Raw genomic sequence first — 19570 nt, forward strand, 5'->3', positions numbered from 1 at the left:
GCAGCTTGGTGAGAAGGCAACAACTGTTGGCGCAATTATTAGAAAATGGAAAAAGTTCAAGATGATGGTCAATCACCCTCGGTCTGGGGCTCCATGCAATATCTCACCTCGTGGGGCATCAATGATCATGAGGAAGAAGAGGGATCAGCCCAGAACTACACGCCAGGACCTGGTCAGTGACCTGAAGAGAGCTGGGACCACAGTCTCAAAGAAAACCATTAGTAACACACTACGCCATCATGATTAAAATCCTGCAGCACACGCAAGGTCCCCCTCCTCAAGTCAGCGCATGTCCAGGCCCGTCTGATGTTTGCCAATGACAATCTGGATGATCCAGAGGAGGAAAAGGTCATGTGGTGTGATGAGACAAAAATAGAGCTTTTTGGTCTAAACTCCACTCGCCGTGTTTGGAGGAAGAAGGATGAGTACAACCCCAAGAACACCATCCCAACCGTGAAGCATGGAGGTGAAAACATTCTTTGGGGATGCTTTTCTGCAAAGGGGACAGGACGACTGCACCACATTGAGAGGATGGATGGGGCCATGTATCGCAAGATCTTGGCCAACAACCTCCTTCCCTCAGTAAGAGCATTGAAGATGGGTCGTGTCTGGGTCTTCCAGCATGACAACGACCCGAAACACACAGCCAGGGCAACTAAGGAGTAACTCCGTAAGAAGCATCTCAAGGTCCTGGAGTGGCCTAGCCAGTCTCCAGACCCGAACCCAATAGAAAATCTTTGGAGGGAGCTGAAAGTCCGTATTGCCCAGTGACAGCCCCGAAACCTGAAGGATCTGTAAAAATGCAATAAAATGCAAATTACTTAAATCATACAATGTGATTTTCTTTACATTTCATTTCAGATTCCATCTCTCACAGTTGAAGTGTACCTATGATAAAAATTACAGACCTCTACATGCTTTATAAGTAGCAAAACCTGCAGTGTATCAAATACTTGTTCTCCCCACTGTATATCCCCACTGTATATGGATGGTATAGAGTACAGTATATACATATAAGACGAGTAGTGTAGGGTATGTAAACATTATATAAAGTGGCATAGTTTAAAGTGACTAGAGATACATTTATAACATCCCATTTTTTATTATTAAAGTGGCTGTTTAACAGTCTGATGGCCTTGAGATAGAAGCTGTTTTTCAGTCTCTCGGTCCCAACTTTGATGCACCTGTACCGACCTCGCCTTCTGGATGATAGCGGGGTGAACAGGCAGTGGCTCGGGTGGTCGTTGTCATTCATCTTTTTGGCCTTCCTGTGACATCGGGTGGTGTAGGTGTCCTGGAGGGCAGGTAGTTTGCCTCCGGTGATGCGTTGTGCAGACCTCACTACCCTCTAGAGAGCCTTACGGTTGTGGGCTGAGCAGTTGCCGTACTAGGCGGTGATACAGCCCGACAGGATGCTCTCAATTGTGCATCTGTAAAAGTGAGTGTTTTTGGTGACAAGCCAAATTTCTTCAGCCTCCTGAGGTTGAAGAGGCGCTGTTGCACCTTCATCACCACGCTGTCTGTGTGGATGGACCATTTCAGTTGGTCTGTGATATGTACGCAGAGGAACCTAAAAATGTCCACCTTCTCCACTACTGTCCCGTCAATGTGGATAGAGGGGTGCTCCATCTGCTGTTCCCTGAAGTCCGATCATCTCCTTTGTTTTGTTGACGTTGAGTGTGAGGTTATTTTCCTGACACCCCACTCCCAGGGCCCTCACCACCTCCCTGTAGGCCGTCTCGTCGTTGTTGGTAATCAAGCCTACCACTGTAGTGTCGTCTGCAAACTTGATGATTGAGTTGGAGGCGTGCATGGCCACGCAGTCATGGGTGAACAGGGAGTACAGGAGAGGGCTCAGAACGCTCCCTTATGGGGCCCCAGTGTTGAGGTTCAGTGGGGTGGAGATGTTTCCTACCCTCACCACCTGGGGGGCGGCCTGTCAGAAAGTCCAGGACCCAGTTGCACAGGGCGGGGTCGAGACCTTGGGTCTCAAGCTTAGTGACGAGTTTGGAGGGTACTATGGTGTTAAATGCTGAGCTGTAATCAATGAACAGCATTCTTACATAGGTATTCCTCTTGTCCAAATGGGTTAGGGCAGTGTGATTGCGTCGTCTGTGGACCTATTGGGGCGATAAGCAAATTGTAGTGGGTCTAGGGTGTCAGGTAGGATGGAGGTGATATGATCCTTGACTAGTCTCTCAAAGCTAGTCTGAGGACGCGGCTGGGGATGCCGTCTGGGCCAGCAGCCTTGCGAGGGTTAACACGTTTAAATGTTTTACTCACGTTGGCTGCGGTGAAGGAGAGCCTGCAGGTTTTGGTAGTGGGCCGTGTCAGTGGCACTGTATTGTCTTCAAAGTGAGCAAAGAAGTTGTTTAGTTTGTCTTATGACTATTCTTTGAGACGCCTTAGGTATGGTAATGTTATCTTTTAGCAACAAAACATTTTGAACGTAGGAATTAACAAAGCATGACTTTTTACTATTGTCTGTACACCATTTACAGACTTCTATTAATTTGGCAAACAACTGTTCTTCACAGATGGACGCACTACAGTTTGTTTCAATTAGAGAAGAAATACCTACTGGAGGAGGAAGCTGCAAGGTATTGGGTAATGCCTATTCATATAGCTAGCTAGCCATTGCAAAAGGCTGACAAAGAACATAACGTGGATGATGCTACCTACATACAAAGCTTTACTTGTCTGCTGTGAGATCCCCGACTTCATTGGATAGATATGCCTTGGCTATATTGAAACAATTGTAATGAAATGACACTGAACAAGGAAACTAAAAAAGTGTTACCATAAATGATATGGACTAACTGTTAATTAGTCAAATCAGAGGTATTAAATAAAATATAAGACCGGCTAGTGAAATGAAATGACTTGTTGGAATTTGACGAATTCAAAAACAGTAACATCTCTTCTGTTTTGATGGACATTTTCAGCCAGTATATGTACATCCGGGAAATCAGGGGAGATGGCAATTGCTTTTACAGAACCCTATGCTTTGGACACCTGGAATCATTGTTACAAAAGGACAGAGCTTTGCAAAGGTCAATTCCTTCCTACACATAGCCTTTGCCATGTGCATTTGTAGAATGTTTTGGATTCCAAGAATGTGCCTTTGCCTGCGTGTGGCTTTTCCACTTCAAAATAATGGAGGAATATGCATAATGTCTCTCAGATTCCAAGAAACAGTGATACAAAGAGGCAGAGTTATTGTCTGAAGGCATTGCTGAGAACTCTTTCAAATACTTGCTTAACATGGTAAATGTACATGCATCTCTACCTTGGTACTATTTTCTAAAATCAAGGTTCAGCTTTTCGTTTGTAGGTGTTATGGAACAATGTGAAGCTGATGAGCTTGGTGACATTGCTCCAGCTCTTTAATGAGCAAACTACCTTTGACAGTTTGGTGCAATACCTAAGGCTGCTCACATTAGCCTACCTGCAAAACCATGCAGACTTCTTCAGCCACTTTGTGGAGGCACGCAGTCTCAAGGTTTACTGCACTCAGGTAAGTATGAGTTGCGCTCAATACCATATTGCTATCGTCTCCGGTTTCATTAATATGCTATGGAAGTGTGCCTGGTGCTGCTGATTTTTTCCGTAGACAATTCTACCTTGTCCCAAAGAGTTTCTCGCACTCAAAACTAGTGTCTGAAAGCGTTTTGCTGCTCTCTAGTGTTGGTGCAATAAATGAGAGTAAAATGGGGTATTTAAGTAGGCAAGTCAGTTAAGAACAAATGCTTATTTACAATGACGGCCTACCCCAGCCAAACCCTAACGATGCTGGGCCAATTGTGCACCACCCTATGAGACTCCCAATCACAGTGGGTTGTGATACTGCCTGGAATCAAACCAGGGTGTGTAGTGACACCTCTAGCACAGATGCAGTGCCTTAGACCGCTGTGCCACTCTGGAGCCAGGGACCACTCACTGACGTTACTTTTTTGCTAACTGTAATTTGTGATCAAACCCATCAACATTTGTATTGACCACACATCATGTTTCTGCATGGGTAGATACATAATGTCCATTCTTGACTTATCCAGGAAGTGGAAACCATGGCAATGGAGTGTGACCACATAGATATCCTGGCTCTGTCTGAGGCCTTAATGGAAGCAATGTGGATGCTAACGCCTGAGGGGGAGACGGACAGCGTCTGGGCCACCACACCATTCCAGAGGGAACCCAGCCCTCCCTACACCTCCTCTACAAAACAGCCCACTATGACATTCTCTACCCACATCATTGCCATTGAGGGGCCTGATAAAGGACTCCACATATCTCAGGTTTACAGGAAGTTTAGTGTTAATAATTTATTTTAAGAGTTTAAAAAAATATTTTTAAAAGTTTGTAGCATTGTTCTGTAATATCGTGCATTCGGAAAGTATTCAGACCCCTTGACTTTTTCCACTTTGTTACATTGCTTATTCTAAAATTGATTCAATAATGTATCTACATACAATACCCCATAATGACACAGCGAAAACAGGTTGACATTTTTGCAAATATATTAAAAATAAAAAAAAAGTACCTTATGTAAATAAGTATTCAGACACTTTGCAATGAAACTCAGGTGCATCCTGTTTCAATTGATCATCCTTGAGATGTTTCTACAACTTGGAGTTCACCTGTCATAAATTCAATTGATTGGACATGATTTGGAAAGGCACACACCTGTCTATAGAAGGTCCCACATTTGACAGTGCATGGCAGAGAACAAAACCAAGCCACGAGGTCATAGAAATTGTCCGTAGAGTGTCGAAACAGGATTGTGTCGAGGCACAGATCTGGGGAAGGGTACCAAAAAATGTCTGCAGCATTGAAGGTCCCCAAGAACACAGTGGCCTCCATCATTCTTAAATGGAAGACGTTTGGAACCAAGACTTCCTAGAGCTGGCCGCCCGGCCAAACTGAGCAATCGGGGGAAAAGGGTCTTGGTCAGGGAGGTGACCAAGAACCCGATGGTCACTTTGACAGAGCTCCAGAGTTCCTCTGTGGATGGAGAGAATGGGAGAACCTTCCAGGACAACCATCTCAGCAACCAAATCAAGCCTTTTATGGTAGTGGCCAAACAGGTGCCACTGCTCAGTAAAAGGCACGACAGTCCGCTTGGAGTTTGCCAAAAGGCACATAAAGGACTCTGACCATGAGAAACAAGATTCTCTGGTCCGATGAAACCAATATTGAACTCTTTGGCCTGAAAGCCAAGCATCACATCTGGAGGAAACCTGGCACCATCCCTACCGTGAAGCATGGTGGTGGCAACATCATGCTGTGGGGATGTTTTTCAGCGGCAGGGACTGGGAGACCAGTCAGGGTTGAGGGAAAGATTAACAGAGCAAAGTACAGAAATCTTTGATGAAAACCTGCTCCAGAGCGCTCAGGACCTGACCTGGGAGAAGGACAACTACACTCAGCAAGACAATGTAGGAGTGGCTTCAGGACAAGTCTCTGAATGTCCTTGAGTGGCCCAGACAAAGACCGGACTTTAACACCATCAAATATCTCTGGAGACCTGAAAATAGCTGTGCAGCAACGCTCCTTATCCAACCTGACAGAGCTTGAGGGAATCTGCAGAGAAGAATGCAAGAAACTCCTCAAATACAGGTGTGCCAAGCTTGTAGCATCATACCCCAAAAGACTAGATTCTGTAATCGGTGGCAAAGGTGCTTCAAAGTACAGAGTAAAGGGTCTGAATACTAATGTAAATGGGACACTTTTTAAAAATACATTCGCAAACATTTCTAAAAACCTGTTTCTGCTTTATCAGAGGCATTGTCTGTAGATTGACGGGGAAAAAACTATTGGATTAATTTTAGAATAAGGCTGTAACGTAACAATGTGGAGAAAGTCAAGGGGTCTGAATACTTTGAACGTACTGTACAGTAAACAAATGCGGTTAACTCCTCTCCACTTTCTTGAATGTTGCAAAAAAATAAAAACAAGACTCTGATATCTTAAAATCATTTTATGTGAAAATGTTACAATAATTGCATTGTATTTCCATTTATGAAAATGAAATGACATTCTAACTGAGACTACACATTAACACTACTGCTGCTTTTTCTTTTGTTTCTGTCTTTTCTTCTGATTGGAGACACTGGTCAAGGCCGTTTCCAAACCATGTAGGGGCATGTTGGGCAGGGAGAGCTTACCCATCTGTGTGGGGTACTTGGTCTTCATCACATTCTTAAATACAGGCTGAGAAATCAGGTGTTTCAGGTGCTTCTTCATGCCCTTCACCATCTTCTGTTGCTGCCTGTCGTCCTCCTCGTCCTTCCTCCCCCCTGAAAAAATTAAATGTCACTTATCTATTGATGTAAGTCCCTTTAATGTCTGGATTTCTCATGAGCCAACCTCCCACTCCTAGATAACTCATTTAATTATGTAGTCTTACCAAGCAAAACATCATCATCAAGATCCACCTCCAGAGCTTCTGCTGCTTGTTTAAACCAAGAGTTGTGCTGCTTCTCTCTGCTGTTGTGGAACTCAATCTTCTCTATCTTCCTGGCCATGTTGACTCGCTCCTGTCAAGGTAGACAAAACATTGTACCATATGTCATATTATGAAAGAGAAGTAAATATGTGCAGCTCCTAGCTCAGATTGATCATGTGATATATAGGTGCCTGGTTAGGTGCCTACCTTGATGGCAGCCATGCACTTGCTCTGTATGGGAAACATGGGAACCTCCTCATCCTTTCCCAGAGCTCTGTAAATTTTCTTGAAGTTCATCATGTCATCTGGCCCAACCAGGAGCAAACTAAGCCCCTCTTTGGTAGCTCGTGCTGTCCTACCACTGCGGTGGACATAAGTCTCTGATGTCCTTGGAACCTGAGACACACACAATAATGTTCTTAATTTAAGGAATAACTGTCAGAGACAAAGCATGACAGGAAGCCACCAAAGGTGTCAAAATGCATACCTGGTAATGAATGACATGTTGAACATTTGGAATGTCCAGCCCTCTTGCAGCCACATCAGTTGTCAGGAGCACACAGCTGTAAACATCAATGTATACTATAGTCAAAATAGTTTTAGACAAATTTGCTGACCCACTCAAGGCTAATCCAATCCATAACTAAACCGATATGGATAATAACTAGCCTGCAGCATATACATGTCATTTTTCTATGCCTTACCTCTCCCTCTCAGCGAACCTCTCAAGGTTCTTTAGGCGCTGCTTCTGGTGCATGTTGGCATGCAGTGGCAGTGGAGTACGGTCCAGGATGACCAGCAGAGAGTTAAGCCGCTTGATGCAGTCAATACTGTTGGCAAACACCATAGTCCGGCCTGGATACTGGAGCAGGAAGTAGTACAGGAAGAAATCCTTCTCTTCCTTTTCACAGTGTATCCGTGTCTCAGTCAGGGTCTCGACTGTAGCCTCCTTCCGGGTCAGATCAATGACTTTAGGCTTGGACCTGATCCCAACTTTCTCCATAAGGACCTCCAGCTTGCTTCGCTGGTCCACCTTCTTGCCCTTCTTCTGCAGGACACGGGTGGGCAAGCTGTGGGCCATGGTCAGGGTGGCGGAGAACACAAATGTCTGCCTCTTTGGGTTGAACTGGACAGTGTTCAGCATCTCCAGCAGACTTTCCAGCTCAGCAAAATGACCTCTTTCCACCATGCGGTCTGCTTCGTCAATGACTAGACACCTATGAAAAATTAAATTAAAATCATGACTGGTATGAGGCAAAAAAATGTACTTTCCAGGCCAGATATGGACAATCATCTGCATTGAATATGCATTATACCAACTATTTAAACACACTACTGATTACATTGACGCTACCAAAACAAACGGCTTCATCCTGATCTCTTACTGTTTACTTGTATGTGCGGTGTAGGTAATTCACCTTTTAGTTGCCAAGTACGGACTACATGTAATGTCATAAAACTACACATTTTGTATTTTATATACCTTAGCTGCCTTAGGTTGACCAGATGTGGATGCCTCTCTTTGATCATCTCCCACAGGCGTCCTGGAGTAGCAATGATGATCTCAGGTCTCCGTTTCAGCATCCTGATCTGTTTCTGCTGAGCCATTCCACCGACCACAATTGCTGTTTTTATACCTGTACACAGGAACACATCAGTTGAATCTATTAATTTAAATAGCTTTGTGAAATCTCATTCAAATCAAATTCTTGAAAGCCCACACCTACTTCATGAATAGGGTTATCACATTTTTTATGAATCAGTGGTTTCTCACTGCCTTTCGCACTCACCAGTAAACTTGGCCACAGCATCAATGTGATGTTTCACCTGTACAGCCAGCTCCCTGGTAGGGCACAGAACCAACCCTAACAATGGCTGTTTCTCACTGACTTTCAGAGTATCATCTTCTTCTGCTGTGTTGTCAAAGTCAAACTCCATATTCTCGATGACTTTGACGCACCCCATCTTTTCAGAGTCACTCTCATCCTCCTGATATATTTCTTCATCATCATCCTCCTCAATTGTTTTTTCGTCACCCTCCTCAATGATTTCTTTGTCATCAGCAGCATTGTCTTCCTCTGCTACATCTTCACTCCCCTGCTCTTGTGGATCTTCCTGCTCTGTGGTTTCCTCAGTGCAGGCCGCTTTAGACTCAGCACTGGTCTTTGGAGCTGGCTCAGTGACCTCGTTGCTGGTGTCCATGGAAATACTTGTCTCTACAGATTCTTCCACAGTAGGCAGGTACAAGCTTTCCACCTGTGTTCCTGGCTCAGTCTGGCCATCCGTCACCCCCTCACTTTCATCTACTCCCTTCTTCCACTCCAGGATATGATGGATCATGGGGATGCCGAAAGACAGCGTCTTACCACTACCCGTCTCGGCGGCCCCAACAATGTCCATATGGTCTCTGATAGCAGGTGGCAATGCCAGAGCTTGAATGGCCGTGGGTGATCCGAACCCTAGACTGCTCAGTGCCTTCAACACTTGGTCAGGGACAAACAGATCCTTCCACGCTGTCACATCTGAGTTTTGGTCAGAACCAGAGCGCGCCGCATTGGTCCAATTCTTTGCTTTCTTTTTGGAGAGTTTTGACATTTTGCCTTGAGGGGGTAACTCTGTCTGTGACTCCTGCGCTAGCTGTGACTCTGGGACTGTCTGCTTTTCTACCTTTCTTTTCTTTTTCCTCTTTTTCTTATTTTTGCCATCAGTCATTGTAGTGTTTGATTGTGGCTGAGCATCCTCAGTACACGTAACAGCATCTTGTGAGACAGTTTCTTCAGGGGCATTTTCCTTTTCCTCCTTGACCACAACGTTCTCTGAACCATTTTCAAGGTTTTGGACTTCGTCCCTCACCACCTCATTTTTCACTTTACTGTCCACAGAAACATCATCCTGTGTGGTTGGATCATTTTGTTGGGCTGTTTTCTTTTTATTCTTCTTCCTAGCTGGTTTTTCGGACGTTTCATTTTTGTCACTACCTCCCTCACATACCTCCTCCTGTTTTCCTCCATCCTTATCTCCCTCACTAGCCTTTCTTTTCTTAGCTTTTTTCTTTTCTTTTCTTTCTTCTCTCTTCTTTTTATCTTTTTCTGCTTTCGCTTCTGCTTTAGCTTCTTCCTTGGCAGAGTCTATCAGGCGGTAGTCTGTCAGCTCCTCAAAACAGACCAGTCCCCCCATGCCCTCTTCTGAGAAGAGACTGGGGTCCAGTTCTACTGCTTTCCAGCTGCCCTTCACATGGATCCCCCGTTTGGCTGACTTCGGCCGAGAGAAAGGGCGCATATTTTTCATCTGGCTCCTGTTGGGCTTCATTTTCTATGAATAGATAACAGTTAAAAAGTGAATGATTAAGACTACATTCATGATCAACAGTAAAAATGAACAATTCTGTGTATTCCAATTAGATATTTTGATCTTAGTACAGTACAAAGTGCCGGCTAGATTGTTACAAAAAGTGTCCTTAAACCAAAGCGTGTAGCTGAAGTAGCTAGCCATTAGCAAACTAGCTAGCTATGATGACAACAAACGCATCAGTTGTAACTAGCAGCTACTGGTAGATAAAACCCCTTGAATTGCTGTATTCTAACTGGTACGTGCTATAGCTGGTGAAAACAAATATAATAACGGGAAGTATTCACTATATAAGTAATTGAAAGGTGTAACCAAGCTAGCCAGTCTGACATATTAGATAGAACATCAGCATGGTAGCTAGCTATTTTATAGCTGTCCACATGAAACACTCTGCACCACAAATTAATTAATATTCAATACAGTTTCACGAAATATAGCTGCATAAACAGATAAAAAAATAAATAAACAACCTTTGACTGTTCACAGGAATTTCCTCCGATAAGGATAAATCACACGACTTGATTGGACTCACATATGACACGAGGACGCAGCCATGGCATTTGTAATCACGTGGTTTGAAAAACTTTATTAGTAACCTTTTAGCTTGAGCAGAGAGCAGTGTTGCTGGAATGTGTCTGAAGTGATGGAGAAGACATCATTGACAATGCAGATCAGACATACTACATATGAAAAGGTTTTCTATAATGTAACATTAATTGGACTCTAACGTTGGTCATATTTGCTGAATTTTTTAGATAATATGTGATACATGCCTTTAATTTAAGGACTCAGGCAGGGTTGAAATGTTCAGGTTACAGTCTTTATATTAGGAAGATCACCAAACCATTTGAATATCTGTTCACCTTTTAATACATACAAACTGAACATATTACATGTACAACACCTCTCCAGACACCAAATACATAGTACTCTTTACAATCAGTTTTTGGTGGGGTCAATCACTCGGCCCATGAACAACAAGCTGTTAGTGGCCTCATGGTAAATAAAAAAGAAGAATGGTCGGTTGACGATGAAGGAAGAGGGTAAGGCATATCCAGTGATGGTGCCTTCTGTGGCAGCGGCTGCAGTGGTGCCTTTCTCATCCACCTCAATCACTGCCTTGTGCAACACCTGCAACCAAATTATCATTGCAATAATATGTTATTTGTTATTTATCTACAGTGTGTAATTTAATTATATATTTCTCAATTGATATAGATGGAAATTGGTTAAGGCCTGTTAATTCAACTGACCTCTGACACCTTCAGGCCTGGGTCTTTGCTCAACCTAGTGAGGTTAGCGGTGTCATGGAAGATACTGGATATGCCCAAATCTGGAAGGATGCTGTGCATGGCGTAAGATTGCTCCATCTTGAACTTGGGCAGTTGAACTTCCAGTTTCCTGTGAAGTAACAGACAACTTTCATAAAACACAAAAAAAACGCTTACAAAACCAATGGAATTTTGCAATGTTTCATCACAAAATACACTTGACTTTTCTATTTACATTTTTTTCAGGTTTTTGATCCAGCTGAGGAATCTCTTAGTTGTGATCTCGTCATCTATTGTGGTATAATCCAGGCCTTTGTTGGGTAGCAGAATAAGCATTGAAACGCCTTCCCGGTAAGGTAGCTTCAGCACCTTGGCTTTCAGGGGAATGTCATCCATTGTGTAGAACTTATCCTCCATTCTAAACATCATGGGCACCTGGACAATGTTGTAGTTGTCAATAAAGAAGCGTCCATTTTCTGTGTGATTGGGGTTGAAGGGCATTTGCCATTCACCTAAATTCCAAATATGACAAAGCATATTTATTGGGAAGAAAATGTGTTATTGTGGTATTTTAGGCAATGCAATTCAGCTTTGAAAATTAAATGTATTAAAACATGGCTCTACCATAATTGTATCCCATCAGTATATCTTTAAATAAGATATACTGATGGGATACAATTATGGTAGACCCAAGTCTAAACTAAACATACTAACCAGTAAAATGTTATGTTTTTTAAATGATATGGTGGAACTGCTTAAATCAGAGAATGCATGACATAGCTGCTCACCCTGAAAGAAAATGGTGTTGATGAGCATGAGTTGGGTGAGTGGATCCAAGTTAGAGACCACCTCCTTGACTTTGTTACCAGTCTTTCTCGTTATGTAGTCATTGATCAGGGCAACGCTAGCTTTTCTATCTGCAAAGTCAACATTGTTGATGTCAGCGTTGAAGAATTTCTTGACCTGGTCACTGTAGTCTCTCTCTACCTCAAAAGTTAGGCGGACGAAGAGGGCGGTGCTCTGGTCAAATTTCAATGATCCATCTTGTGTGATGTTCCCTTGGAGGTGTTGGAAGAGTTCTGGAATTATGTCTGGCTGGTTCTCCCGATCTAGGTTGGCCAGGTTGAGCCCCTTCACTATCTGGTCTCGTGTGGGACCCTGCGCTGCCATGGAGAGGGTGGCAAAAGCTGTGGATATGCTCAGGGGTGAGAAAAATATGTTTTTATCATGGTAACCTGCAATCTTTCTGTAGAGATTCATGGCAAAGTCCATGTTCTTGTAGGTCAGGTCTGTAATGTTGGGGCTCCGCTCTTGAGTTTGGTAGACAGGGGTGAAGGTGCAGACATAGGTCAGGAGGAAAAGGAGTCCCACCTTCATCATCATAGTTCTTTGGTGACTTATTTGATCCAACCTGCAATAGTACTGCAATAGTACTATGGGCAAATTGCAAGAGATAGGTTTGGAATCAATAACTAATACATTGTATCAGGACTCATACACAAATAAAACTGAGGCAGAAAAAAGTTCAATGGAGTCATTTCAAAATAAATTTGTTTGCTAATTAAGGGTTTCAATATCACAACTCCCAAATAAGAGTCACATTTCGACAATTAAAGCAACAATGTATATCTTATCTAATATACCTACATATACTATTACAAATAGTTATATACTGCTCAATAACAGACCTACCTTTCAGCTTGGGTATCAGCAAGATATGTCAAAACCCTCCATTTACTATTTGGGGAGACAAAGTGCAAGTGTGCCTTTAGGGTTATCTATTAACTATGGGCTAGGGTTACTCAAACTGGTCAAGTCTGTTATTTTGGTTTATTTAACAACTAAAGTATCCACTTTCAAAAGTGGAAATTATTAAACAATTCGCCATGGTTATAGATCAATGAAGCAAGATTCCATAGACTTCAGTAGGAGCAAATATAATTTTATTCCTGGAAAGAAAAGTTTTAGATAGAGCAAAGGAATGAGCATGATGTAATAACATGGTGTTGTGGAGTATAACAAACATTTGATTGTTTAGTGCCTATTGAAGAATGTCAAGAAGTGAAAATTATGCAATCATAAAAAACATCACAACTGTAGTAAAAATGTTGTTCTCTAATAAATACGAGAACAATTTCAAGAATAGATTGAAATCAAGGAATTAGCAGAGAAGTCAACTTTGAGCACATCTCAAACGTTACATGGGATATTACTGTACTGTAGTTCTATTTTAATGCGGGGGGGGGGTCATGTGTAATACATGCTTTGAACTGGCACATCCAAACTGGACAATTCCATGTAAACACCATAATTGTTAGCGACATTGATCATTTTACTAAAAGTGTTTATCTACACTACTTCAAAAAAACAAATCAGTTTGTGAACCATGGTGGTGGCCTGGGTGCCTAATAAAATAGCTGTGGCAAATCAGGTCAGCCCTTTAAAATAACCCACACTACATAATGCTGTTTATATAACATGTTTCTTTTCATGATGCACTAATACAGCTAATAATGAATTCACCTCACTACTGGGTACCAATCATTTATTTGTTTTTGTTAGGGAAATGGTGACCTCTTACAAGACCCAAGTGAAAGAAGACAAGAGACTCTGATTGCACTCCCATACTGAAGGCTAGAGGATTATCTTAGGTAATTCCTGGTTTCCTGTCTGTAACACACCTCACCATTGTGCCCATCTACCACACACACCTCGGCACAGTAGGCTCCATTAAGACCCCTCCCAGAGGAAGATAACATGTGTAGGAATAAACCCCCCCAACCTGCAATAGTTAGACAAAGAAGGCGCTGTGGTAGAAAGGCCATCACTGGCTTCAAATAACTGCATCGTCCCTCTTCCCGGCCTCAGCGTCACTTGTGTTAGATGAGACTAGTGCTTTTTAAAATTGTTGTTATTTTCTTCTCTACAAGCTGTCAGCAAACTAGCCAAGAGAACCGTGTCAACCTTCTGGCCGGCCATAATGTTCGCTCATGGGAAGAGTTCGAGGGGATGAGGTTTCCCCGTGATGAGGGTACCAGCCAAGGCAGGTAGTAGTCAACGTAGGCTTCTGCTGGACCTCCCTCCACCTTACTGTCTGCGTTTGGCTTGTGCATCCTCCTCTGTGACACTCTTCCCGGATTCTGGAAAAGATGAGGGAAGGTAGCATTTGCTCTTTGAGTTTGAGTCTCAACCTATTAGCGCAATTCACAAGGTAGTACTCCATATATTACTGTATGTACTCATTTCCACCTTACCTGTGCTTTCTGTAGATTGTTTAGATGAAGTGGGCTGAGCCAGCTGTTGGGACTGTCTACGTGGTAAACAGAGTGGATTTACAGGTTAGCGTGACCTAGTCTAGGTCTTTTTTATAACCACACACACAGCCATGCACACATAGACACAAACATAATAATATTCCAAAGGTTACAGCACTCACCTGTCAAAGTAGGCTTGTCTCCTCCTTCGCAGTTCCTCGGCTGAGAGGTTCTCACTCTGAGATGCTCCCCCTGCAATACTCCCTGGTGCCTGGTCTGACGATGTTGTCTTGGCAACAAGCCCCCTTTTCGACATTGACTTATCACTCATTACTGGCCCTAGGCAGACAAAGACAAAATGACAGATATTAGTGTGGAGATACTTTTTTAAAATCACATTGTCATACATGATGCAAATTGCATAATGACTGTGTTAGCAGTCTGTTCATATATACAGGTCTAAATCAGGAAATGTATCATGAATCTATTTTGTGTGTGATATTCTGGGTGATTTTGTAACTGTTGCTTACCCAATATAGCCTTACCCTGCATGCTGAGCTGTATGGCCCTGCGAAGGTCAGCCTCTTCATCCTCCACCTCCATGTCTTGTGTACTCAGGGCCAGGGCCTTCCTCAGCTCCTCCTCATTCTCTTCCACCACCCCCTCTTCCACACCAGGGCCTGTCTCCAGCACACTACCCTGCCCTGATGACCTGCTACTCAGAGTGAAAAGAATTGTGGGGGTTAATTCTCTCCCCTTAGCAAATACAAATGACTTGAGATGTTTAAGTTTGAGATGTTACAAAATCTGACAGTATGGGGGAATGGTGGTCATTTGTGATCTGGAGCCTACTCTTTCTCTGTAGGCCTACTCTTTCTCTCTTACCCCATGCCACTACTCGACTGAGCCTCATTCTCTCCAATCAGCTTTGGTCTCTCTTGCTGCTGCACCTTCATGTTCCCCAGTATCTGCTCTGCGTCACACCCTGGGAGATTTCCACGGATCACAAATATGGAATACCCTACAAGAAGACAGGCCTTCTTTGACCAAATAGCAAATCTGAGAAATCAACAGCACAAGAATATAAACAAGGAAAATCACATGTCAGGTTGTTTTACCTTCTTGCTGTAACTGTGCAAGGAAGAGGGCTAGGTATGCGTCTGATATCAGCTCTGGTCCAGTCAATAACGAATTCAGATTAAACCACTGCAATGACAAATAGGGTTAAATCAGGAGGCTATATCATCTGTCCCAGATGTCTGAAGTGAAATCAATTATAAATGATAAAAGTGTATTTATTTTAATTTTTATCACAACTTATACCTGTCGCCCAAGTTTTCATATTGTAAACCAGTGCTCCTTGTAGTTGCATATAAATGACTTTTCATTTCTGAAACATGAGGACATTAATTCAATTGATGTGCCAAGAGGATATAAACCAACCAATAAATTCATAAAATTTCAAGGTAGGAACTTGAAGATTTGTATCACATCCAGTGTGTTTTTACATTGGGTTTATCATAAGCCTCTGGTACTCTCGACTGTTGAAGAGAGTCAGCTCCAAACCCCACACTGATAACGCATTGCTGATAACCTGATGGAGAAATCACAGAACAGTGTTATCATAAGATAATCTTGATATGCTGATTTTGAATAATTCCACTTTTTCATCCCTCAATCCCAAATATTATGATTATTATGTGTTCATTGGTTGCACTAATTCCACTGTTTGGGGTGCGTTTAGTTCGGCTCAGTGTTTTCTATGTTGAGTGACAGTTTCTACTGAACTACACGTTTCCCCAAAACGGTGCACAGTTCTTCAAAATCCTTGTGGTACATTTGCTCCGATTTGATGGGTGTGGCTTGATCAATATATATATATATTTTTAAATTTGACCTTTATTTAACTAGGCAAGTCAGTTAAGAACAAATTGTTATTTACAATGATGGCCAAACCCGAACTATTTTTGGGCCAATTGTGTGCCGCAATATGGGCCTCCCAATCACAGCCAGATCAGATGTGATTCAGACTGGATTCGAACCAGGGACTGTAGTGTCACCTCTTGCACTGAGATGCAGTGCTTTAGACTGCTGCACCACTTGGGAGCCCAATATGCGTGTGAGATCATTTTAAATGACAAAACCTGTGCAGAACACCATGCACAATCTTCCTCTGGGCCACCATAATCACACCTTTCTTCAACTGGTCATTCAGTACAGTACCGTTTCCGTTGAATTAAATGTTGAACACCACACCCCTGGTTCAAGCATTCATCATGTAACCCCGAAGGCACTGTATGCAGAATTTTAAAATTTAACTAGGCAAGTCAGTTAAGAACAAATTCTTATTTACAATGACGGCCTACCCTGGCCAAACCCGGACGACGCTGGGTCAATTGTGCGCTACCCTATGGGACTCCCAATCACAGCCGGATGTGATACAGCCTGGATATGATACAGCCTGGAAACGTTTGTGACTTTCTTTTTATATAATGTTACCATGAGGATCAGGATACATTCATTATCAGATAAATTGTTCATATATTTCAACTTATAATGCATGATATTTGGCTTTGTTACTCACTTGTATAGAAAAGAAACCACTGTCATCCATGTTACCAGATGGTTGCTGCAAACACATACAAATAAAGAGCATTAGCTCACATTCTAAAAGCCACTAATAAACTGCTGTATGTATCATAAGTCCAAGAACTCTCCTTCACTTGTAAAAACGTTATGTACTCCTCACTACCTATACCACCCTCGGCCATCCTCATCCTTTCCTCCTCATCCAGTTGATGGGCAATGGACGATAGGTCAACGGGGGTAAAATACTCGCCTTGCAGAAGGTTGTTAAGGCAATGCTGAGCACACAGGGAGCCCTCTTGCTGTAAATAGGAATGAATGCATAAATCAAACCTGTACCAGGAACTGCAAGGAAATGAGTCAACAGCAGCTACTTAGCTGGCTAATTAACGAAAAATAATTCGCACATTATTACCAGTTCAAAGTAGATAACGTTATATAGATAGGTTACACGATCTTCACATTTGACGAAATATGTTAACTAGCTAGCCAGGTCTAGGAAAAGTTGTGACAAGTTGGAAACTGGGCCAAAGATAACTTATCAGCTAGTTAGGTTAGCTATCAATAGCAAGCTGGGTAACGTTAGTAATATGGCAAATCCCTCCAGCTACTTCAGATGTACATTTGTGCAATTTAGCTAGCAAGCTACTTTAAAACGAGCGGATTGTACAGTGTGAACTTAACAATAGAAAGAAAACAAACAAGCTTACTTTTTCATGAAAGATGGACTCCATGTTTAAATTTACTGCGAAACACCATACTCTGACCTTCGACCATGCTGGGTTCAGGACGGAACAGCCAATCAGCTCGCAGTATTCGTTTGTTATTGTTTACACACGCTAGATCGATTTTTGTGATACAGACATAACACGAATATATAACAAGACACGTCTTAGTGTAAAATCAGATGAATTCATAACACCTGTGTATTATATATAGTTAGCATTTATTTTAATACAACAGTTTGAGGCGAGGTCAGAGATATTGGAGAAAGGCAATGACTGGTAAAACATAAGGCCCCATTCAGCAGACTGTCTTTCAATCGCGTTCACGTTGTCATGCTGCGTCACGAAATCCCGTCTCAAAGTCCGGGTATTAGTCGATAAACCTGCCGATTTTCTTCGAAATTATGTAAAGTCACGATTCTAATGCTATACGATATTACAGCGAACAAGTTAATTATCTCGGGAATATTTGTAATGTTGTACTTCTTGTTCATGAAATGAATTCTCCTGTCAATGTTCTATGGAGATTGCATGGCCACGTGCTCGATTTTATACACCTGTCAGCAACTGGTTTGGCTGAAATAGCCGAATCCACAAATTTGAAGGGGTTTCCACATACTTTTGTATGTATAGTTGTATGTCTGGTAATTGAATTGTGTTCACACAGCTAGCTAGTGAAGATGTTCTTGTTGCTAGTTAGCTACGTTGTCACACAGCAATTGAGAATCTTGAGTGTTGTTTTGTGGGTGCATGTCGAGGTTTGCTTCTGCACCAATGTAACTTAGCTGGTGTGAGTCTCCCGGGGTGTGTTTGTGTGTGCCTGGTGAGCGTGAAATACACTGATCCCTTATTGATATCACTTGCTAAATCCATTTCAGTCAGTATAGATGAAGGGGAGGAGAGGATTTTTAAGCCTTGAGACACGGATTGTGTGTGTGTGTGTGTGTGTGCCATTCAGAGGGTGATTTTAAGTACCTTTGAACAGGGTATGGAAATAGGTGCCAAGCGCACTGGTTTGTGTCAAGAACGGCAACGCTGCTGGGTTTTTCAAGATCAACAGTTTCCTGTGTGTATCAAGAATGGTCCACCACCCAAAGGACATCCAACCAACTTGACACGACTGTGGGAAGCATTTGGAGTCAACATGGGCCAGCGTCCCTTTGGAACGCTGTCGACACCTTGCCCCGATGAATTGAGGCACTTCAATATTAGGATGGTGTCCTTAATGTTTTGTACACTCAGTGTGTAAAATATATGTTTTATGCTGCCTTAGGTGAAAAGAGTCAGTATTGTGTGGTGTGTACCTATAGTTGAAGTCAGAAGTTTACATACACCTTAGCCAAATACATTTAAACTCAGTTTTTCCACAATTCCTGACATTTAATCCTAGTAAAATTCCCTGTTTTAGGTCAGTTAGGATCACCACTTTATTTTAAGAATGTGAAATGTCAGAGTAATAAGAGAGAATTATTTATTTCATCACATTCCCAGTGGGTCAGAAGTTTACATACACGCAATAAGTATTTGATAGCATTCCCTTTAAATTGTTTTAACTTGGGTAAAATGTTTCGGGTAGCCTTCCACAAGGTTCCCACAATAAGTTGGGTGAATTTTGGCCCATTCCTCCTGACAGAGCTGGTGTAACTGAGTCAGGTTTGTAGGCCTCCTTGCTCGCACATGCTATTTCAGTTCCGCCCACAAATTTTCTATAGGATTGTGGTCAGGGCTTTGTGATGGCCACTCCAATAACTTGACTTTGTTGTCCTTAAGCCATTTTGCCACAACTTTGGAAGTATGCTTGGGGTCATTGTCCATTTATGAAGAGCCATTTGCGACCAAGCTTTTAACTTCCTGACTGATGTCTTGAGATGTTGCTGCAATATATCCACATAATTTTCCCTCATGATGCCATCTATTTTGTGAATTGCACCACCCCCACAA

The 19570-nt window shown here is 42.5% G+C and overlaps 4 protein-coding genes across 4 annotated transcripts; 1 reads left to right on the forward strand and 3 right to left on the reverse strand.

The window, feature by feature from the left end:
- The first annotated feature begins 2952 nt into the window (after positions 1 to 2952).
- On the forward strand, positions 2953 to 4441 carry LOC112257156 (ubiquitin thioesterase OTUB2). Its single transcript, XM_042326281.1, has 3 exons — positions 2953 to 3042; positions 3335 to 3517; positions 4056 to 4441. The coding sequence occupies exons 1-3, from the start codon at positions 2953 to 2955 to the stop codon at positions 4329 to 4331; spliced, it is 549 nt and encodes a 182-aa protein (XP_042182215.1). The 3' UTR covers positions 4332 to 4441.
- Positions 4442 to 5962: 1521 nt separating this feature from the next.
- Positions 5963 to 10363, reverse strand: ddx24 (DEAD (Asp-Glu-Ala-Asp) box helicase 24). The gene is made up of 8 exons (XM_024430192.2): positions 10264 to 10363; positions 8236 to 9757; positions 7929 to 8082; positions 7150 to 7662; positions 6933 to 7008; positions 6653 to 6841; positions 6407 to 6536; positions 5963 to 6296 (listed from the first exon to the last, which is right to left on the reverse strand). Exons 2-8 carry the CDS (start codon positions 9752 to 9754, stop codon positions 6061 to 6063), a joined length of 2817 nt encoding a protein of 938 aa, XP_024285960.1. The 5' UTR covers positions 9755 to 9757; positions 10264 to 10363; the 3' UTR covers positions 5963 to 6060.
- A 282-nt stretch (positions 10364 to 10645) lies between these two features.
- serpina10b (serpin peptidase inhibitor, clade A (alpha-1 antiproteinase, antitrypsin), member 10b) lies at positions 10646 to 12837 on the reverse strand. Its single transcript, XM_024430193.2, has 5 exons — positions 12757 to 12837; positions 11853 to 12497; positions 11300 to 11576; positions 11047 to 11194; positions 10646 to 10924 (listed from the first exon to the last, which is right to left on the reverse strand). Exons 2-5 carry the CDS (start codon positions 12445 to 12447, stop codon positions 10733 to 10735), a joined length of 1212 nt encoding a protein of 403 aa, XP_024285961.1. The 5' UTR covers positions 12448 to 12497; positions 12757 to 12837; the 3' UTR covers positions 10646 to 10732.
- A 153-nt stretch (positions 12838 to 12990) lies between these two features.
- Positions 12991 to 17740, reverse strand: atxn3 (ataxin 3). Its single transcript, XM_042325382.1, is given in 11 exon segments — positions 12991 to 14204; positions 14319 to 14374; positions 14501 to 14657; positions 14864 to 15033; positions 15204 to 15339; positions 15437 to 15524; positions 15642 to 15708; positions 15827 to 15912; positions 16903 to 16947; positions 17158 to 17206; positions 17615 to 17740. Coding segments are annotated over 11 exon segments (915 nt in total). The 5' UTR covers positions 17623 to 17740; the 3' UTR covers positions 12991 to 14151.
- Positions 17741 to 19570: the final 1830 nt, after the last annotated feature.

Source organism: Oncorhynchus tshawytscha, linkage group LG08, assembly GCF_018296145.1.
Source record: "Oncorhynchus tshawytscha isolate Ot180627B linkage group LG08, Otsh_v2.0, whole genome shotgun sequence".
Lineage (NCBI taxonomy): Eukaryota > Metazoa > Chordata > Actinopteri > Salmoniformes > Salmonidae > Oncorhynchus > Oncorhynchus tshawytscha.